The 17062-nt window shown below is 45.1% G+C and overlaps 1 protein-coding gene across 5 annotated transcripts in view; it reads left to right on the forward strand.

The window, feature by feature from the left end:
* Window positions 1-14967: 14967 nt before the first annotated feature.
* Bcl11a (BCL11 transcription factor A) overlaps window positions 14968-17062 on the forward strand; it is a 92494-nt gene continuing 90399 nt past the window's right edge. Inside the window, exon 1 of one of the 5 annotated variants that reach the window (XM_051200661.1) lies at window positions 14968-15531. In XM_051200661.1, coding sequence (XP_051056618.1) covers window positions 15477-15531 — 55 coding nt within the window. In that variant the 5' untranslated portion in view covers window positions 14968-15476. The remainder of the gene's footprint in view (window positions 15532-17062) is intronic. The other 4 variants (XM_051200662.1, XM_051200664.1, XM_051200659.1 and 1 more) reach the window with 4 other exon arrangements.

Consider the following 17062-nt stretch of genomic DNA (forward strand, 5'->3'; position numbering starts at 1 on the left):
ATATTAAATGACCTTTTTTTTCTTTCTTCCTTCCTTCCTTCCTTCCTTCCTTCCTTCCTTCCTTTCTTTCTTTCGCAGAGCTACTTGTCGTTTGTGTTGCTCAGAATTCTTTCCAGGAAAGACTGAATAATCTTTCAGTGCAAAATAGGTGGTCTTTACTGAGTCTGAAGTTTGACTCCCTGCAGAAATTTTGTTGGTGGTTTTGGCTGGGTGTGTTACCTTTGGCGTTATATTCTGCATCTGTTACATTGTAGGTGATACAGCCAGGGCACTCTGTATCCCTTTCTGGCCTTGGGACCCTAACTCTCTGTCTGTCAGAAGCTTTCTCCTTTCTGCCGTTCTGCCTTTCCTTTCTTTTTTCTTTTTTTTTCTTTTTTCTTTTTCTTTTCTTTTCTTTTTTTTTTTTTTTTTTTTTTTTTTTTTGAGAAGGTTGTAGAAATCTTTCCTCTTATAGACAAATCTTCAGGAGAAAGACAGGGGCCAACCTGCCCCAGTAGACACACTAGCATTTTCAGACAGTCACTCTCCTCAGATTATCATGAGGAAACCCGCATTAGCTGTTTTTAACCTACAGCACCACCATATCTTACAGAAGGATTTAGTCTTGTAGAATAAATGTGGGCTACACTAGATTAAACTTGATGACTGCACTCCAAGGGTTAATAAATTTAGAATTAACAGATCATCTCAGCTTGATACAGCTACTATAGATGATTTAATATGCAGCCCAAGCAGGTTGTCAGTCAGCTCACAAATGCAGATAAGATCAAACAGTCTCTTGATTCAATAGATTGAATGGTTGTAGTGAGGGTCTAGAAGGTTCGTGACAGAACATATGTACTGGGGTTCTGTAAGAAGGGCTTCCATTCCCACTGCTGTTTGTACACCGTCTTTCCCAAACAGTTCACTTTCTGTAGCAAAACAGACCCAGAGTGGGTGGGTTGCAAATCCCTTCATCACATATAGTCATGAGGGTGCTTGTGTGGATTCTGAGTGGGGAAAGATGAAATGCTTTAGTACCAAGATCTATTTCTAATTAATTCTGCCTGGGAGTGGTCAGCAATTCCTTTCCCTTTCATTCCCCATGGCTCTGAGGTCCAGAGCTCAACAGACAGGCTACAAAATTTCTGGGTGAAGCCGATAAAAGCAGGCTCATTGCTGAAATGATGGGGTAATTTCCTCAGTCCTCCGCCTTGCTCTGACTGTGAAGATCTGGGTATGGAAACGAGATACAGAGCTCAACTGAAATTCAGACTCCAGCACATCGGCCCCGAGAAGTGTTTACGCTCGGAGAATGCTTACAGTTCTGAAACAGATAGCAAAAAATAACCAGTTGGGACATTGCAGGAAGGCTGAGGGGAGTCCACAGGCAAAGTTAGGTGTCTGAAGTCCAGGCTTGCTTTGATAGCTGTAATCCAGACCCCCAGTGCACATGGAACTGTGATTGTTTTGCGTGCAGGTTTAATCTCCTTTTATCTGTTCCAACTGTAGTATTTAAACAAGAAGACAAAAAACAATTTTGATAGAAATGTATGTGATTTAATATGATAGACAAGTTTATAACAGTTTTTATGATTTGATCAAGAGCAAGGACTCCTCCTAAACCCATTAGATTCTGTCATGTGAATATATATTCAGGCAATTTAAAAATGCATATTATGTATTCAATAGACCGTCACAGGTCTGAATTGTACCGTGTTATTCTGCTCTGTCAGTCTCCCATCTTAATAAGAAAATCTGTAAAGAGTGACTATAGAACCACTAGTTTTCCTATGTTGGTAACTTGCTTGTTTCATATATTTATTTCATTTCATTTTATTTTGAATCTTAAAATGTCCAGTCCACACTCTGAGCTAATGGCCCACAAAATTTTCCTTTAATAAATAAAGCCATTTGAAACTGTGTAATGGCTTTACATGCTGTTAACACTAACTTTTCCCTTTCCTCCCTAATGTCCTAGTCAACCGCATTCTAGTCTTCTAATTCACAATGTATTATCTTTCAGTAACTGGGAAAAGACTCCTTACACATTTCATTCTTTAAAAATGATGCCTTGGATCTTAATATTTTCTTGCTTTTGAGAAAATCTCTATGTAACCTCCACATTAATAGGTTTTGAGATAAAAATGAAAAATTCAAACTTAGATTGGGGAAATGACTAAATTGGGATTCTGGCCAGTGGGGAGACTCCAGACTTGGGCATGGCTGCTCCTGGGGCAGGGGGCAGTGGGCATTTATTTCACATCTCGACCAGAACTAAATGCTTCAGAATTTTATTTTCCTTGTCTTGGACAACCTGTGATTGCAGCAGGGGGCACCACCAACATGCGAATTACTTGGACATAGGCAGCTCAGCTCTTTGCTTCTTTCACTCCTTGGAAGCACAGCCACTGGAAACAGTCATCTTGTAGGAATTTGCATATTTATGATGCCTCCTGCAGGCTCCTGTGATTGCTTTACAGTCAGGAAAGGTAACAGAAAAATATATATCCTCCTTTAAAACATGAAAAAGGATCATATAGAAACAGTGATTCTAATCGGAGACCAATCCTTCCAAAGCCCGTAGCATAAAATTTGTTCCCTGAACACTTTTGTTTGGTTTTGTTTTAGGATTTTGAAGGGAATTTTCTGCAAGTTATAGAGACCAAGTCTGATTTTCTGAAAATGTATATAAGAAAATGCTTAATGTTTTGGGAAAAAATTAGCATAGACTTACCCACTGAATGCCTGTGAAGAACAGAGGCATTCTTACAGGGGAACGCCACTCAATAGATCATTTAAAAGCCATGGCACATATATTTTTCAGTCCTCTTCATAAGCAATGAACAAATGTGCAGTGTACCTTTGGATATAAAAGTTAATTAGGTCTCAGAAGAGAATAGCTTCATTTTTATTGGCTCTGAGTTCCATGGATACCTTTGATACACCTCTTTTTCCAGCCCTTTTGACCTTCTTGGTGGAAACTGTTCATCATGGTCTGGACTCTCAGGCCTGTTAGATCTGAATACCAGAGTTTTGTTATTCTGTTTGCTGTCGTGAGGAGATTACCAGCAAAGTGGCATCATAATTAAAATCACACTCAGAGAAATCTTTTTTTTCCCCTCCAAGTCAAGAGCAGGACTGAGGCAACATGCTGTTTCATCAGGGACTTTAGTTCCTATCATTTTTTAGTGGGTAATGTCTGCACACATGATGTGCACACAGGGCTGCACCTTGATTCTTCTAATCTTTATCAAATTCCCATCCTTATTTTATTCCGAGTCTCTGTGCTTAATTTCTTCCCTGCTTTAAGGGCGAGACCACTGGTCCCAGGGCTGGTACCAGCAAACATCCTCAGTGGTTGTGGGGTTGCCCACTTTCTGTGGGCACACCTATCAAAACTAAGAGGGTAAAATGACTTTTCCTGCAATTAGAGTTTTTGTAATAAAGATACCGTGTAGTAAAAATACTATGCGCTATCAATAATCCACGGTGACATAAATGTCTGAACTAAAAGCATAAGGGTTCTCTCACCACACATTAGTCATCTCAGTGTGTGTGCTTGGAGTCTACCTTTCAATGTACTGTGAGGTGATGCATCTGTCTGTTATTCTAGCTAGGAAAATTCTCGTTAAAGAACTATAGCCATCATCTTTGCTTATAGTGCAACTTCCCCCACTTTTGGCTGTTTGGTCTCACACTGAAACATACACACACACACCCACACACACACACCAGAATTAATATGTAGTTTAAAAATTGTTGATTAATCTATCATCCTGAAAAAATTTAGAAAGGGTACCAAGTGAACTCATGGACACTTTTGCCTCTTTCAGCTTTCCTAGTGAGTATTTTCTTCCTTTTAGAATATTTAAAAAATGGAAGTAGGGAGCTTTTACAGTATTGTCATAAGTGTATTAATTTGGGTTGTTTCTACAAACCAGATATGGTGTCAGTGCTGCTGAGGATAAAAGAGCTGAGCATACAAGTCTGGCCTCGGCACTGAAGAGACGGAAACCTCTGAAACCGGTGTGTGTGCAGATCAGCGGCCACAAGAGAAGGTCCCTGAAATGCTGAAGCCAAAGTCACAGCACTTGTTTTAAAGAGTCCTTCCTTTATGGTTTCAGGTTGTTTCTCAGCCTGATAATATCTTTGCTTTAGGAGTGTTGACTTATAAAATATTTTTTCCCCCTGAGACAGGGTATCTCTGTCTACCCCTGGCTGTTCTGGAAGGAGCTCTGTAGACCAGGCTGGCCTCACAGAGATCCCCTTACCTCTGCCTCCCAAGTGCTGGGATTTTAAAGGTGTGTATGCCACTACTGCCAGGCTAAAAGAAAATAAATATTTTTGAATAAGTATTTTTTAAAACTTTTTAGAATCCTTAAATCAACATAAGTACAAAAGACCTACAATCTTGAGCAAAGCTCTTTTACATATTTACTATGAAAATAATCAATGTACATGCATCCCCTCTAATACACTTGCTGTCAGAGGCTGGCTTACTTCTGGAAGTGTGATATGATCTATGTTTTATCACATTTATAATCAAGCTCTGAGTTCAAGATTCAAGATTTTAGAAGATTATGATTATCAGTCACCTTTGAATAGCACATACTGATATTTTCCTTGCTACTTAAGACAGTCTCACTTCCCCCCAAAAAATCTGTTTCGGAATGGGTGGGACAAGGGTTACTTTACCGGAGCCCAGTCTGGTCCTTGGCTGAGAACCGGGTGGTACAAGCCTTGATACCATCCAAGGAGGTGTTTCTAGAGCTTCAGGCTACTGACTGAGCCTCACTCAGCATTTGGCTGCATCAATAGTTAATTTAATTCCAAAATCAAAGAATAAACAACAATGAAAAAGATATTTTATCTGTAGTAGGATACTCTAAACCTCTTGAGAATCCAAGGAAATAATTTTGCAAAAGTTTTATTTTTAGCCAGGCAGTGATGGCGCACACCTTTAATCCCAGCATTTGAGGGGTAGAGGCAGGCAGATCTCTATAAGTTCCTGGCCAGCCTGGACTGCAGATTTAGTTCCAGGACAGCCAGAGCTACACAGAAACCCTGTCTCAAAAAAAAAAAAAAAAAAAAAAAAAAAAAAAAAACCAAACCAAAAAAAAAAAAAACAAACAAACAAAAAAAAAACAAAAAAAACCCCAAAAAAACAAAAACAAAAAAACAAAACAACAACAAACAAAAAAAAAACCCACACAAAACAAAAGTTTTATTTTTTATGTTAGATATTTTCCTGATGTTCTACTCTGTGCTGGGAGGTGTAGGGGTAGACATGGCAAAGGCATCCTACTCTGCTGGGAGGAGTGGGGAAATTCACAGGCTTTCATAAGAACAGACAACTCAGAATTTGGGCAAGTCAGTGGCTTGTATGATGGAAGTAATTCCATGAATACTTGGAGACACTTATCTGTCTCTGCTAGGTACAAACACACACAATTTATGGTCTGTGATCTGGACAGCAGTACAAAAGACCCGTCCTTCCAAACTGTTTAAAAAGTACAGTGATACAACCTTCTGCTCTATGTTTTCATGTTCTTTCCCACGGCAGCAAACAACTTGCACTTTTAGAATTCACTGCCTTTTTTCAAGATATATTGGATACCTCTGTTCCTGGTTAAGGAACGGAAACAGAAAAACTTCAGAATGATGCTGTCACAAAAGTGTGTCAGGGACAGTCTTTCACACTGCCTTTAAAGCAAACCAGAGTACAGAAATCCCATTTCTCAAAAGCTGCTGGCTAGTGTGGTGGCATATGCCTATCAACTCATCATTTGAGAGGCTTGGGTAGGAGGGTCATGGCTACCCTCAGATATTATAGTAAGTCACAGGCTGTCTTGGACCACTTGAGAGCCTGTCTCAAAAGCAAAAACCAATCATCCAACACTCCCCAAGTGACTAGCTATTTGATGACATCGTAAAAGTCATGGAAACAATAGGTTAACATAGCTCTGTACGCCCAAATGCCAATATTCACATTATATTCTCATTTCTGGAAAATCGAGCTGTCTTGACAAAAAGGAAACATCTGGTATCACAAGTGAGCAGAGCTGGCTTGCTCCACAAAGATTGCTGATGGAAGTTTAGAGCTGTTTGAGTCTGTGGCATGAAGCTCCGGCCACCCAAAGCAGTGCTAATGGCATTCATTAGTACGGCTTTGGCACGTGTGACAGTGAATCTTACACGGCATGTTTGTGTTTCTTAGTACTTTAAAAATAAAAGCCACCCTAGGCAGCGAGTGTGTCTCTTGTTTGCTCAGTGCTGTCCTCCGTCCAGAAAACAAGTACAACTGTTAGGAGCAGATTTTTAATTTTGTGGGAACCTAGGGGTTTAGATAACCGATCTTCTGCAGAGACATTTTTTAAAGAGGGAGAGAGAAAGGGCAGATTGTTACATAATCAGGAATGGGAGAACAGGGAGTTTGGTTTATTCTTTACCAAGCTGTCAAAGAACAGCAAAGAGGGGACAGACACTTTCTACCAGAAAAATTCCCTTTGCTGAATTTAGCAGGAAAAAGAAAATAAAATGACCTATGACTACGAGGGAGAGAGAGAGGGGATTCTAGAAAAGCTGTCAGCATGGGCCCAGCTAGCCAATGGCCTGTAGGAGTAGTTGCCATGTATCTGTCAAGGCTATGGACTAGGCATTACTGGCATTTGTAAGAAACCAGTGGAGGCCAGGGGTGCTGGGGCATGATGGCAGGTGGATCTCTCTGAGTTTGAGGCCAGCCTGGTCGACAAAGTGAGTTGCAGGACGGCTAAAATGAATTGTGAGAGCCTGTCTCAAAAAACAGACAGACAAACAAACAAAACAAAAGAAGAGTCAGGCAGAGAAGGCACTTGAGCCAGCTGAAGTGTCAGGGTGTCCTCCTCTCTTTTGTCACTCAGCTGATCCCCGTGGAGATCAACAGAAGCTGTTGTGGAGTGAGAATAACTGAGGCAGGACGGCACCCGTCTGATTTGGCAGTCTGCATAGCAGGGCAAGCAGAGAAAAGGGATGCTCTTGGGGAAGTGAAAAGCTTTCACAGGCAGGTGTGGTTGCCATCTAAGTTAGGGCCTTTCTGTGAGAAGCCAGTGACCTAATGGATGGACCATCTTGGGGCTGGTTCAGAGCTGAACACATCAAAAATTTACTTTCAGCTAATCTGCCTGCTGGAAAGGCTTTGCTAAAGCAACTAAAACTGCAAATGCAAACACTTGAACTTTTTACTTCATCTTCAATCCCATTTCTACTACCTACTGATGGATATATTAAGTATAGACACATCATAGGTACCACTTCCCACCAGGACCACCTGCATCTCTGCCACCACCACCTCCTCCATCACTCATCACCATTTCTACCACTGTCACCCTTACCAGCACTACTCCCACCTCCCCCACCACACCATCATTATTACCCTAGCCACCACCACCACCACCACCACCATTTATCTCCACTACAGCCACATCATTCTCCTCGTCACCATCATGACCTCCGTCTCTGTCACCAACACCATCATCACACCAGTGTTATGGCCACTGTCATCTTTGCTTTTTCTTGTGCAGAACTGTCATTAGCCACAGCATCATTAATAAGCACTAGTTACATATTGTAGTGATGATACATTGGATTAATAATACATACTTCATTCTGCTTCTTTAGTTAATCCAAGGCACACCCCTTTTCAATCTGTTGACAAAGCTAAGCATAGAATCCAGAGTTGATTTCACAAATGGCACTCCCCATCTTTCTTGTGGTACTAGAGAGTAAACCCCACACAAGGCCTCACATTTAGTAAGCAAGTCTACTGCTAATGTATATTTCCAGACACTTAAAAATCCTATTTTGAGACAACGTCTTTCTAAGCTACCAAGTTGGCTTCTATGTTGTGGTCATCCTGCCTTCATCTAACAAATAACTGGGGTTAAAGGCATGTGCCACTAGGTCAGCCTCTAGACCCTCTAGATACTGTTTTCTGAACAGACTAGTTGATACCAGGAAGGCATCAATATTTCTGAAATAAATGTTAATAACATTTGCACTTGTATGTTTAATGTAGATTGTGTATGATAGCTAAGATATGGAAAGCGGAATATAATTTAGCCACAAAGGAACAAAACTCCGTCATTGTGCAACTTGGAACTAGAGGACTTTTTGTTAAGCAAAATAAGCCAGACAAAGGAAGGCAAATGCAGCATAACCTCACTTATATGCAGAGACTAAACATTGGTCAGAGAAGTAGTCGTGAGGCTAGTGCTTACAGAGCCTGGGAAAGGGGTGATGGACACAAGAAGGATGCAGAAATTGTTGGTAGATGTGGGGTACAGTTGGATGGGAGGATAACTACAGTGGATAAAAATGGTTGACAAAAATTAATTTAAGAGAGAATTTGAGTGTTTCAAACACAAAGAAATATGTCAGAGGTTACAGATATGGCAATTACCCCTATCTGATCACTGCATAATATATACAAGTATTGATATACCACATTGTATCCCATAAACACGTAAATTACTCTGTGTCAATTAAAAGTAAAAATATATTTTGAAATACCAGCTCTTTAATTTTTCCTGCACAGTTGGTTGGTAGATGAGAGCATCAGGTGCTTTTTTCCTCTTCAAATTGTAACACAGAATTAGAATTATACCTGTATGTGTCTCTTTTTATAAATTTATTTTTATTTTATGTTCATTGGTGGTTTACCTGTATGTATGTCTCTGTGAGGATATCACAAGCCATGACTGAAATTATTGACAGATACTAACTGTCATATAGGTGCTGGGTTCTCTGGAAGAGCAGCCAGTGCTCTTAGTTGCTGAACCATCTCTCTAGCCCCTTGATTTTTTTTAATTGTTGTTTGTTTTTATATTTTGAGACAAAGTTTCTCTTTGTAGTTCTGGCTGTGCTGGAACTTGCTTTGTATTTGTAGCCCTGCCTGCCCTCCAACTCAGAGATCTGCCTGCCTCTATCTCTAGAGTGCTAGGATTAAAGGCATGTGCCACCATCACTCAGCATCTCTATGTGTGTGTGTATATGTAGTATTAATTTTTTATGTATGCACATGCATGTACACACCATAAATTCATACATACACACACTAAGACAATAAAATAACAAAAACAAGAATAGCAATGAGTTCTTGTCCAAATAAAGGACTGCCTATAAAATTCCCTTTCAGACAGTGAAGTCATAGCTAGAAGTTGGCAGTAAGACCATCTGAAACTACTAAAAATCATTTTTTTTGCAATTCAGAGAGAGAGAAAGAGAGAGAGAGAGAGATCCAGAACCTTCCACAGCTGAGTTATTTTGCCTTTTATAAAACAACTTCACATCTGGACTGATAACTTGAATTCCACCCAGTGCCATTTAAACAGCCCAAGTTATAAACCTCTTAAACTTGGGGTTTATAATAGAAACACTGACAGACCCTTAACTATAGTGCCTCATAGTAATGAAAGCACAACTATTTCATTATAGCAGTGTCTGGCGAGGCTGCTATAATTAAGAGTCTGTCAGCGTTTCCATTATAAACCCAAATTTTAAGAGGTTTTTAACTCACATTGTTTTAAATCACACTGGGCTGAAACTTGCTGTACAAAATGTCAGGCCAGATGTGTGTGTGTGTGTGTGTGTGTGTGTGTGTGTGTGTGTGTGTTTGTTGCTTTTCCTTTTGTTTACAAAAAAGAAGAAAAAAGGAAGCAAATAGGCGAAAGTTGTTTTAAAGTTTGGATATGAAAAACACATATTGAAAAAATAGTGTTCTTGTAGCAGTACAAGATTTGTGGGGAGAGGGTAGAGAATAAAGTCCAACATATTTTTTCCTGAAGTAGACTGTTATCTATCCAAAAAGAAATGTCAAGAGAAAAAGGTATCTTTTGATCCTGGGTTTTTGATACTGGCCAATTTGGAAGATTGATACACATATTCATTCCACTGTATTGTTAATTGTTCAGCTGCTAGATATATGGGATGATCCTTTGAGCTGTCCTTGGTAGGAATCACTTTAAGACTTAAATGCATTCTCATGTAGGACTGCCTCACAAAGCCTTATTGGTTTCTGGGGAAATTAATACAGTTTGGATGGTTATGAATTGGTTTCATGGGTGTGGTAAGAGGATTTGTAGTTAGTTAGCTCATTCACTCAGAGACTGTTTCTGGAGCACTTACAGTGTCCTGAGTATTGTACCAGGGATCACTAGCACAGTGCAGTCATTGACAGTCAGCTTTTACCTATGCATCTTTTGTGCAAAGGCTAGGATGTTAAGAATGTTCTAACCAGAACTTCATGTCTTTTGAGAGGAGCCCTTAACTGAGACCATTGCTCCCCTTCCTCATGCATGATTGACTCAACACACAGCAGTCTTGTCCAAGGGCAGACCGAGTCCTTTCTTTCCCTTGCTTTTTCCTTCCCTTCCCTTCCCTTCCCTTCCCTTCCCTTCCCTTCCCTTCCCTTCCCTTCCCTTCCCTTCCCTTCCCTTCCCTTCCTTTCCTTTCCTATAGGTGCATCCGGATGTATGAAGCAACCTGCCAGCCTCCCCCCCCCCCCCCAGAAACCCAGGCAGCCACTGAAGAAAGATATCAGAGTGATGACTGTCTCAAGATGGGGGAACCTGTGTCTTCCATGATCACTCCAGAGGAAGAGCCTAGTCTTCCAGGAAGGGATAGATACTGTCTACTCTAGGGAGCCTCTTTAGGTCTCCAGGCTTCCGGTCACACAGGCAGCAGGGGGCAAAGATGCTGGCTCACTTCGCTACTAAAACACAGCCTCTGCTCAAACGCATTGTCTAACAACCCTCCAGCTAGTAGCCCACCTTCCACAGCCCTAGATTTGAAACCTGTGCTGAGTGTAGGGTTCAAGCCAAAAGATGACTGCCCAGTCTCTATTATTCTGTTCTGCCAATTAGGCAACAAAAATAATAAAAAGAAGGAAAAAGGATGAAGTAAAAAGCAAGATGGGACGGAATGCATTTTTAATCATTCAGTACTCATTTATTTATTTTGTCTATAAAAGTGTTTCACCCTAAAGGCAGACAGTGAATATTTTATTTTAATCTTGTAGTTTCCATTGAGACAGACCTTTTAACTCTTCCTTTTCCAGCTCACAGAGAGTCCCCGGTGTCAGGAGATACTCACTGGAGGGCTGGGGCTGTATTAAGCCTCCCTCTTGGAGCTGTTTGTTGACCACATTCACGTTCAGAGCCCCGAAGCTAAAAGCACTTTACACCATAAAATAAAAGCACTGTCTTTTTTTCAAAAAGGTTACGTCTGGAGGCCACGCGGCTCATACTTCATACCGAAAACTACTGAAAGGACTATGGAACCCTCTATGATTTACACCCTCTCTCTACATTAGGGTATAGATCTACTCGACTTTAAAAATACGGTGGGTTTCTAAACGACGTGAATATATGTGCATTATTCCAGAAAGTCTGTTAGAAAACTTGTCAACACATTATAAACCATAAACCAGGACTTGGCTATTAAGTACGGAGATCAGAGGCAGAATATATACTGCAGGAAGTATGGGGAGTCTCCTCCGCCGGCAAGATAAAAGGGGGTGAGGAGGGAAGGGGAGGGGTCGTCTGCTGGCCTAGGGTTTATGCACTGTCGTCACTAAAGGTTGGGAAAGAGCCCACCGAGGTCTCTCAATACAAGCAGCTACAACCACAACGAAGTTAACTGAACAGCTAGAAAATAATTCTAACGTTGCCATAATTTATTACTTTCTAAAAGCCACTTCTGGAAGGGTAAATATACTTATTGTGTACCCAAGTATGCACATTTAAAGTGACCTTTCACCCCGCTCCACAACACCACCTGCATCATTAATCAGTACTTATGTAATATTTTCAAATCTCTTAGAACGCCACGTTTTTACTTCTTTAAACACTCATATAAACTTCCCCTCCCCCACCTTCGCGCTGGAGTGAACATTCAGGGAGGGGCATCACCGGTACCCGCGAGCACCGGGGACCCCAAGGGGGGCTGGCTAGGACAGATCAAATGCCTATGCACAGCCCTGGTTTTCTGGGCTGGGTGAAATCTGGTTGGGGGAGGGGCGGGAGAGGATGGCAAGTCCCATTTCACCCTGGGCATTTTATGATGAAGAAATTAAATATATGTTAATCGTGGAAACGTTGCTGCTTACCTCTGAACCCAGGCAAGCAGCTGCAACTGGCTTTTTAAATGTATGTTTTAAGACGTGGCTTCCGAAGGAACCTCCTGGAATCTGAAACAAGTGCAGTAACAGCAGACCTACTTGTAACTAAGTGCTTAATTTCCTATGATTTTTTTTAAAGAAAATCAATAAAACGCTGCCAGTTATTTATTGGGAATAACCACAGATAGCGGCCCTGATAGGGTGCCGGTTTTAGAGAGCACACGATTGTGTAATGAATTGTAATTCAGAAGACTGTTAAATGTGAACCACAGAACCTTTCAGAGGTAATAAAGTCATTACTTTTTACACTACAGCCAAGCCTGAAAAGCTTTATACACACCATTATAAATAAATCACACATACACAGCATATACTTCTACAGCACAATTTGTCCACGTATCTGTCTCCTTTCTGTATGGACTTTTATGGATGAGAACAAGATTCAAATCTGCCCAGCCGGTTCTGAATGAGCCTGGCTTCACTATTGTTACCTGCAGGGGCATTTATTTATTTATTTATTTTCCCAAGGCCTCCAGGTTGCGCTTTCTTTTACTCTGATCTCACCTATCTCCCCCAGAGGTTCACCTCTGTGTCCCGCCTTCCCTGCCACTCCCCGCGGCGACATTCACTTGGTGATTCTAAGGCTGGTTTAATAAGCAAAAAAAAAAAAAAAAAAAAAAAACCCGAGGAAGAGGTGCTGACCGGCTCTGAAGAACTCAGTGAAAAGGGGAAACGGTGTCCTGCAGTTACGGCAATAAAGTCTTCCTGCTCCTCAAACAGAATACGAGATCCAACCTCCCCGCCCCCCTCCCCCGCGCAGAAAAACCAGCTAGAGAGAAACGTCCCCCCCTCCGCCCCCAGTCTAGCCGCAGCTTTCCTTAACGTTAGGCACCAAAACCTGTGTTTCTTCCACAGAGGGGTACGAAGCTTCCCCGAATCAGGCAAGCCATTTTCTAATAGGTTTAAAACTTTCCTAACACACAGGAATAAACAGACATAAGCTGGTGAGGCTGGGAGGTGGGCGAGCGCATGCCAAGCCCAGGGCCCTGCCTTAAAACAATACAATCCCCGGCCGGGTGGGTGAATTTACGGAAACGACACCTCTCGGAGGAGGGGTGCAGGGACGCTGGGTGCAGCCGCTGGAGGAGAGGGGAGGAAGGTTCCTGGCTCTGCAGAGACTCACAGATGTCCACCTGCAGCTCGGGTGTCCACCCTGCGCCCTCCGCGCCTCCCGGGGACTCTGTCCATCCCCCGCCCCCGCCTGGGCGCTGCTAGATTTGGACTCGGAGAGCCGTCTCCCTAGCTGCTGCTGCGGCGGCGGCGACTGCGGCGGCTGCAGGGTGGTGCAGGCAGGCTGGGAGGCTGGGAGGCGGGAGACGCCAAGGGACTTTGCAGCACGTTTCTGAATAAACTTTCCAATCGCAGGGGGTGCTGTTGCTGTACATTTTACGTAAAACTGAAAGTATCCCACGCCAGAGTGAAGCCCGCTTTTTGACAGCGGCAGCGCGCGCGCGTGTGTGCATTAAAGAGACAGGGGTTTATTTCCAACAGGTCTTTCCTAATTCCAGGGAAGGGCTTCAGAGGGCCCAGAGGGGGCTTCGGGCTCCCGCGTGTACGCGGTGGCTGCTGGCGCCTGGGGAGCGCGGCCGCGACCCGAGGGCCTCACCACAGTGGCCTCCCGGCTGCTCCTGCTAGCCAGTTCCATTCCTTTCCCTATTTTCTCTTTCCTCGAGTAACAGCTGAGGAACAATTGTGTTCTGTTCGCAAGAAACATTTTCCTTCCCTTTGCTCAGTGCTTTTGCATTTGCCCTGAAGTGGGAGGGGGTGTGTCCCTCCCTGGAATCAGGCTGAAGGACCTCCCGCAGCGTCGGGAGCAGGTTCTCAGAGACTGGGGATCTGGGGGCTACCCGTGCTTTGTCCTCTGGCCGACGATAGCTCTGAGGTGGACGCCTGGGTGCCACGAGCCCCGGCCCCGAGTGCTCCACTCTGGGGACTGGAACGCACCCGGAATCTGTCTTCTCGAGCTTTGTATCTCTGCCTCTCATTCTGCGACCCTTGGTGGCTGGGGACTCAGGGTTTCTGTGGGTGGCATTCAGACCCGATCGCTAGTTGGGTCGCTCAGATTCCGAGTCCCTGACTTGGCCTTGGGGGCGCGCTCTCAGCCCTTGAGCCTAGGCCTGCGCCGCCGGCCTTGCCCCAACCCCCTCCCTCCTGGCGGCTTCTGCTCCCTCAGGCCCCAGAGCTGGCCTTCCGGACCGGCGACCCTCCAAACTTGGACTGGATTTCGCTCCTCCGCTCGCTCCCTCCCGCCTCCCCTCGCCCGCTGCCGAGCTCTAACTTGCAGGCTCAGCTCTCAACTTCGGGTGATTTTTTTTCTTTCCTAGCTTTCCTTGGGCAAAGTTTCCAGAGCGCTGCCGCGGGCTCGGGGCTTGCACTCCAACCCTCAGCGTCCGCTGGCTGGGAGGGGAAGTAGGTGTGCGCATGGAGGAGGGTGTCCGGGGACCCACTCTACCTGGTTTCTCTCCGCCCGCGCCTCCCCGGCTCTGGGCTGCAGCGTCCTGGAGCACTCTTGCTCACTTCCCCCCTCCCAAATAATTTTTCATTTTAGGGTCGGTGAGTGTGTGTGTGTGCAGGGGGGAGTGGAGCAGGGAGCAAGTCTTGCTCCCCCTCACTCCTCCCCCCCACCCCGCCACCCCTTTCTTCTCTCCCGGCCACGCCACCGCCGCGGCGCTCGCTGCGGCCACTGGTGAGCCAGCCGCCCCAGAGCCCCCTCCCCTCCGTCCGCCCCTCCCCCAGGGGCCGCGTCTGGCGTCTGCGGAGCCCCCCGCCCCACACCTCCCCCGCCCCGCACTGGCCATTGGCTTGTCCTGGTCTCTTTTTCATGTCCAGCCCCTGATGTGTGTCCATTGGTGTGAGCTTCCCCTTCCCTCCTCCCCTTCTCTCCTGCTCGCCCTGCCCATGTTTTGTGTGTCTCTGTCCATCCAGACTCCTGACGTTCAAGTTCGCAGGGACGTCACGTCCGCACTTGAACTTGCAGCTCAGGGGGGCTTTTGCCATTTTTTTCATCTCTCTCTCTCTCCCTCTATCTCTCTCTTCTCTCTCTCTCTCTCTCTCTCTTTTTTTTTTTTTGCTTAAAAAAAAAAAAGCCATGACGGCTCTCCCACAATTCATCTTCCCTGCGCCATCTTTGTATTATTTCTAATTTATTTTGGATGTCAAAAGGCACTGATGAAGATATTTTCTCTGGAGTCTCCTTCTTTCTAACCCGGCTCTCCCGATGTGAACCGAGCCGTCGTCCGCAAGCCGCCGCCGCCGCCACCCGCCCGCCCCGCAGCCCACCATGTCTCGCCGCAAGCAAGGCAAACCCCAGCACTTAAGCAAACGGGAATTCTCGCGTAAGTAACCCAATAATAGTAATAATAATTATTAATAATCACGAGGGAGCGCAGGACGCTAAGCAAAAGTGAGGTTGAGAAGGGTGTGTGCATGCATTAAAAAAAAATTCAGGTGAAAAATCTTCGTTAGTTGGGGTAAAAAGATATTAAAGGGGAAAAAGCCCCAGATCTCTCGAACGAGAACCGTGTGTGCACTTTTAAGACGGCACGCACCTTTTAATTTTATATATATAAAAAAATTTGACTCCTCCTCTTTCCTCCTCTCCGCCGCTTTATTTCTTCTTTCAAAAAGGAATGCAATGATTTCTACCCCAGTTTTGCAAAAATAATGAACAATGCTAAGGATGCGAACAACTCACATGCAAACCTGGGGGTGGGAGCTGGAAGGAAAGGGGGGTTGTTTCCACTTCACTGTAGGAAAATGGAGGGGGTAGGGAGGGCGTCAAGTCTAAAAAACAATTCCTGGGGAGAAAAGAGGTGAGACTGGCCTTAGGACACCAATGTGTGCACGGTCAAGTGTGCAGTAGGAGCAAAGTAGTCACCCCTCACAATAGTACGAAAGTGGGACCGTAGAGGGGACCCCGGTACTTCCCAGGCAGCCGAGTCCGGAGAGGGGCTGCAGCGGCGGGGAGAGCCGGGTGACCGGGAAGGGTCGGAGTCGCGCCCGGCTCTACCGTCTTTTGTTTCGGCCAGAGGTGGGTGTTTGTCCCGCCGCCTTTTGTGCGGGCTCCTCGCGCTTGCCCTCCTGCGCCGCCGCCGCCGCGGAAGGGCAGGAGCAAGGGCCGAGTGAGGAGGCGGCTCGGGGCACGCGGTAGAGGGAGGGAGGGCGCACGAGCAGCCGCCGGCGGGTTGCCTTTGCCCGCCCCTCCTGGCTGAGCTCTGGAGGAGATGAGGCGAAGACGCCGTTAAAAAAAAAAAGTAACGCTAAAGAATGTACATTTTCTTGCCCCCCCAAAAGAAACCAAATGTTCCTCCAGTCGTATTTTTCACCGCTTTTCTGGGATTCTTCCACATCCCCCACCCCTGAAGAAATTCCACAATCTTTAATAGAGAAAAAAGAAAAAAAAAAAAGAAGAAGAAGAAGAAAAAAAACCCTTCACACCCCCTTCCTCAAAACCCCTTCAAGTTGCAAACTTAGAGCGCTGGCGGCTTGGAGAGGGAGCGAGGAACTCCCTCCTCTTACTATTTTTTGGAAGATTTTCAAAAAAAGTGGAAGTGGATTTTGATTGGGAAAAATCTCGTGTCTGAATGTTTACAAGCACCGCGTGTGCGGGAGCCTCCTGCCAACAAACAGACAGAGGACCGAGCGCGCCGCGGCAGCCCCGGAGCAGGCGGCCGCAGCGGCTGGGCCTCGCTCGACCTCGCCGCACCCCAGTCTGGAGTCGGGATCGCCCACCCGGCGCTCGCCGCCCACCCGCCAGGCACCGCGTCAGGCCACGCCGCGACTTGGCCAGCCCGGCCTGCGCTCCGGTCCGCCCCTAACACAATGCCTAGCCTTCCCTCCGACCTCCCAGACAGCGAAAGCTGCTGG

Source organism: Phodopus roborovskii, unplaced genomic scaffold, assembly GCF_943737965.1.
Source record: "Phodopus roborovskii unplaced genomic scaffold, PHOROB, whole genome shotgun sequence".
NCBI classification, from domain to species: Eukaryota; Metazoa; Chordata; class Mammalia; order Rodentia; family Cricetidae; genus Phodopus; species Phodopus roborovskii.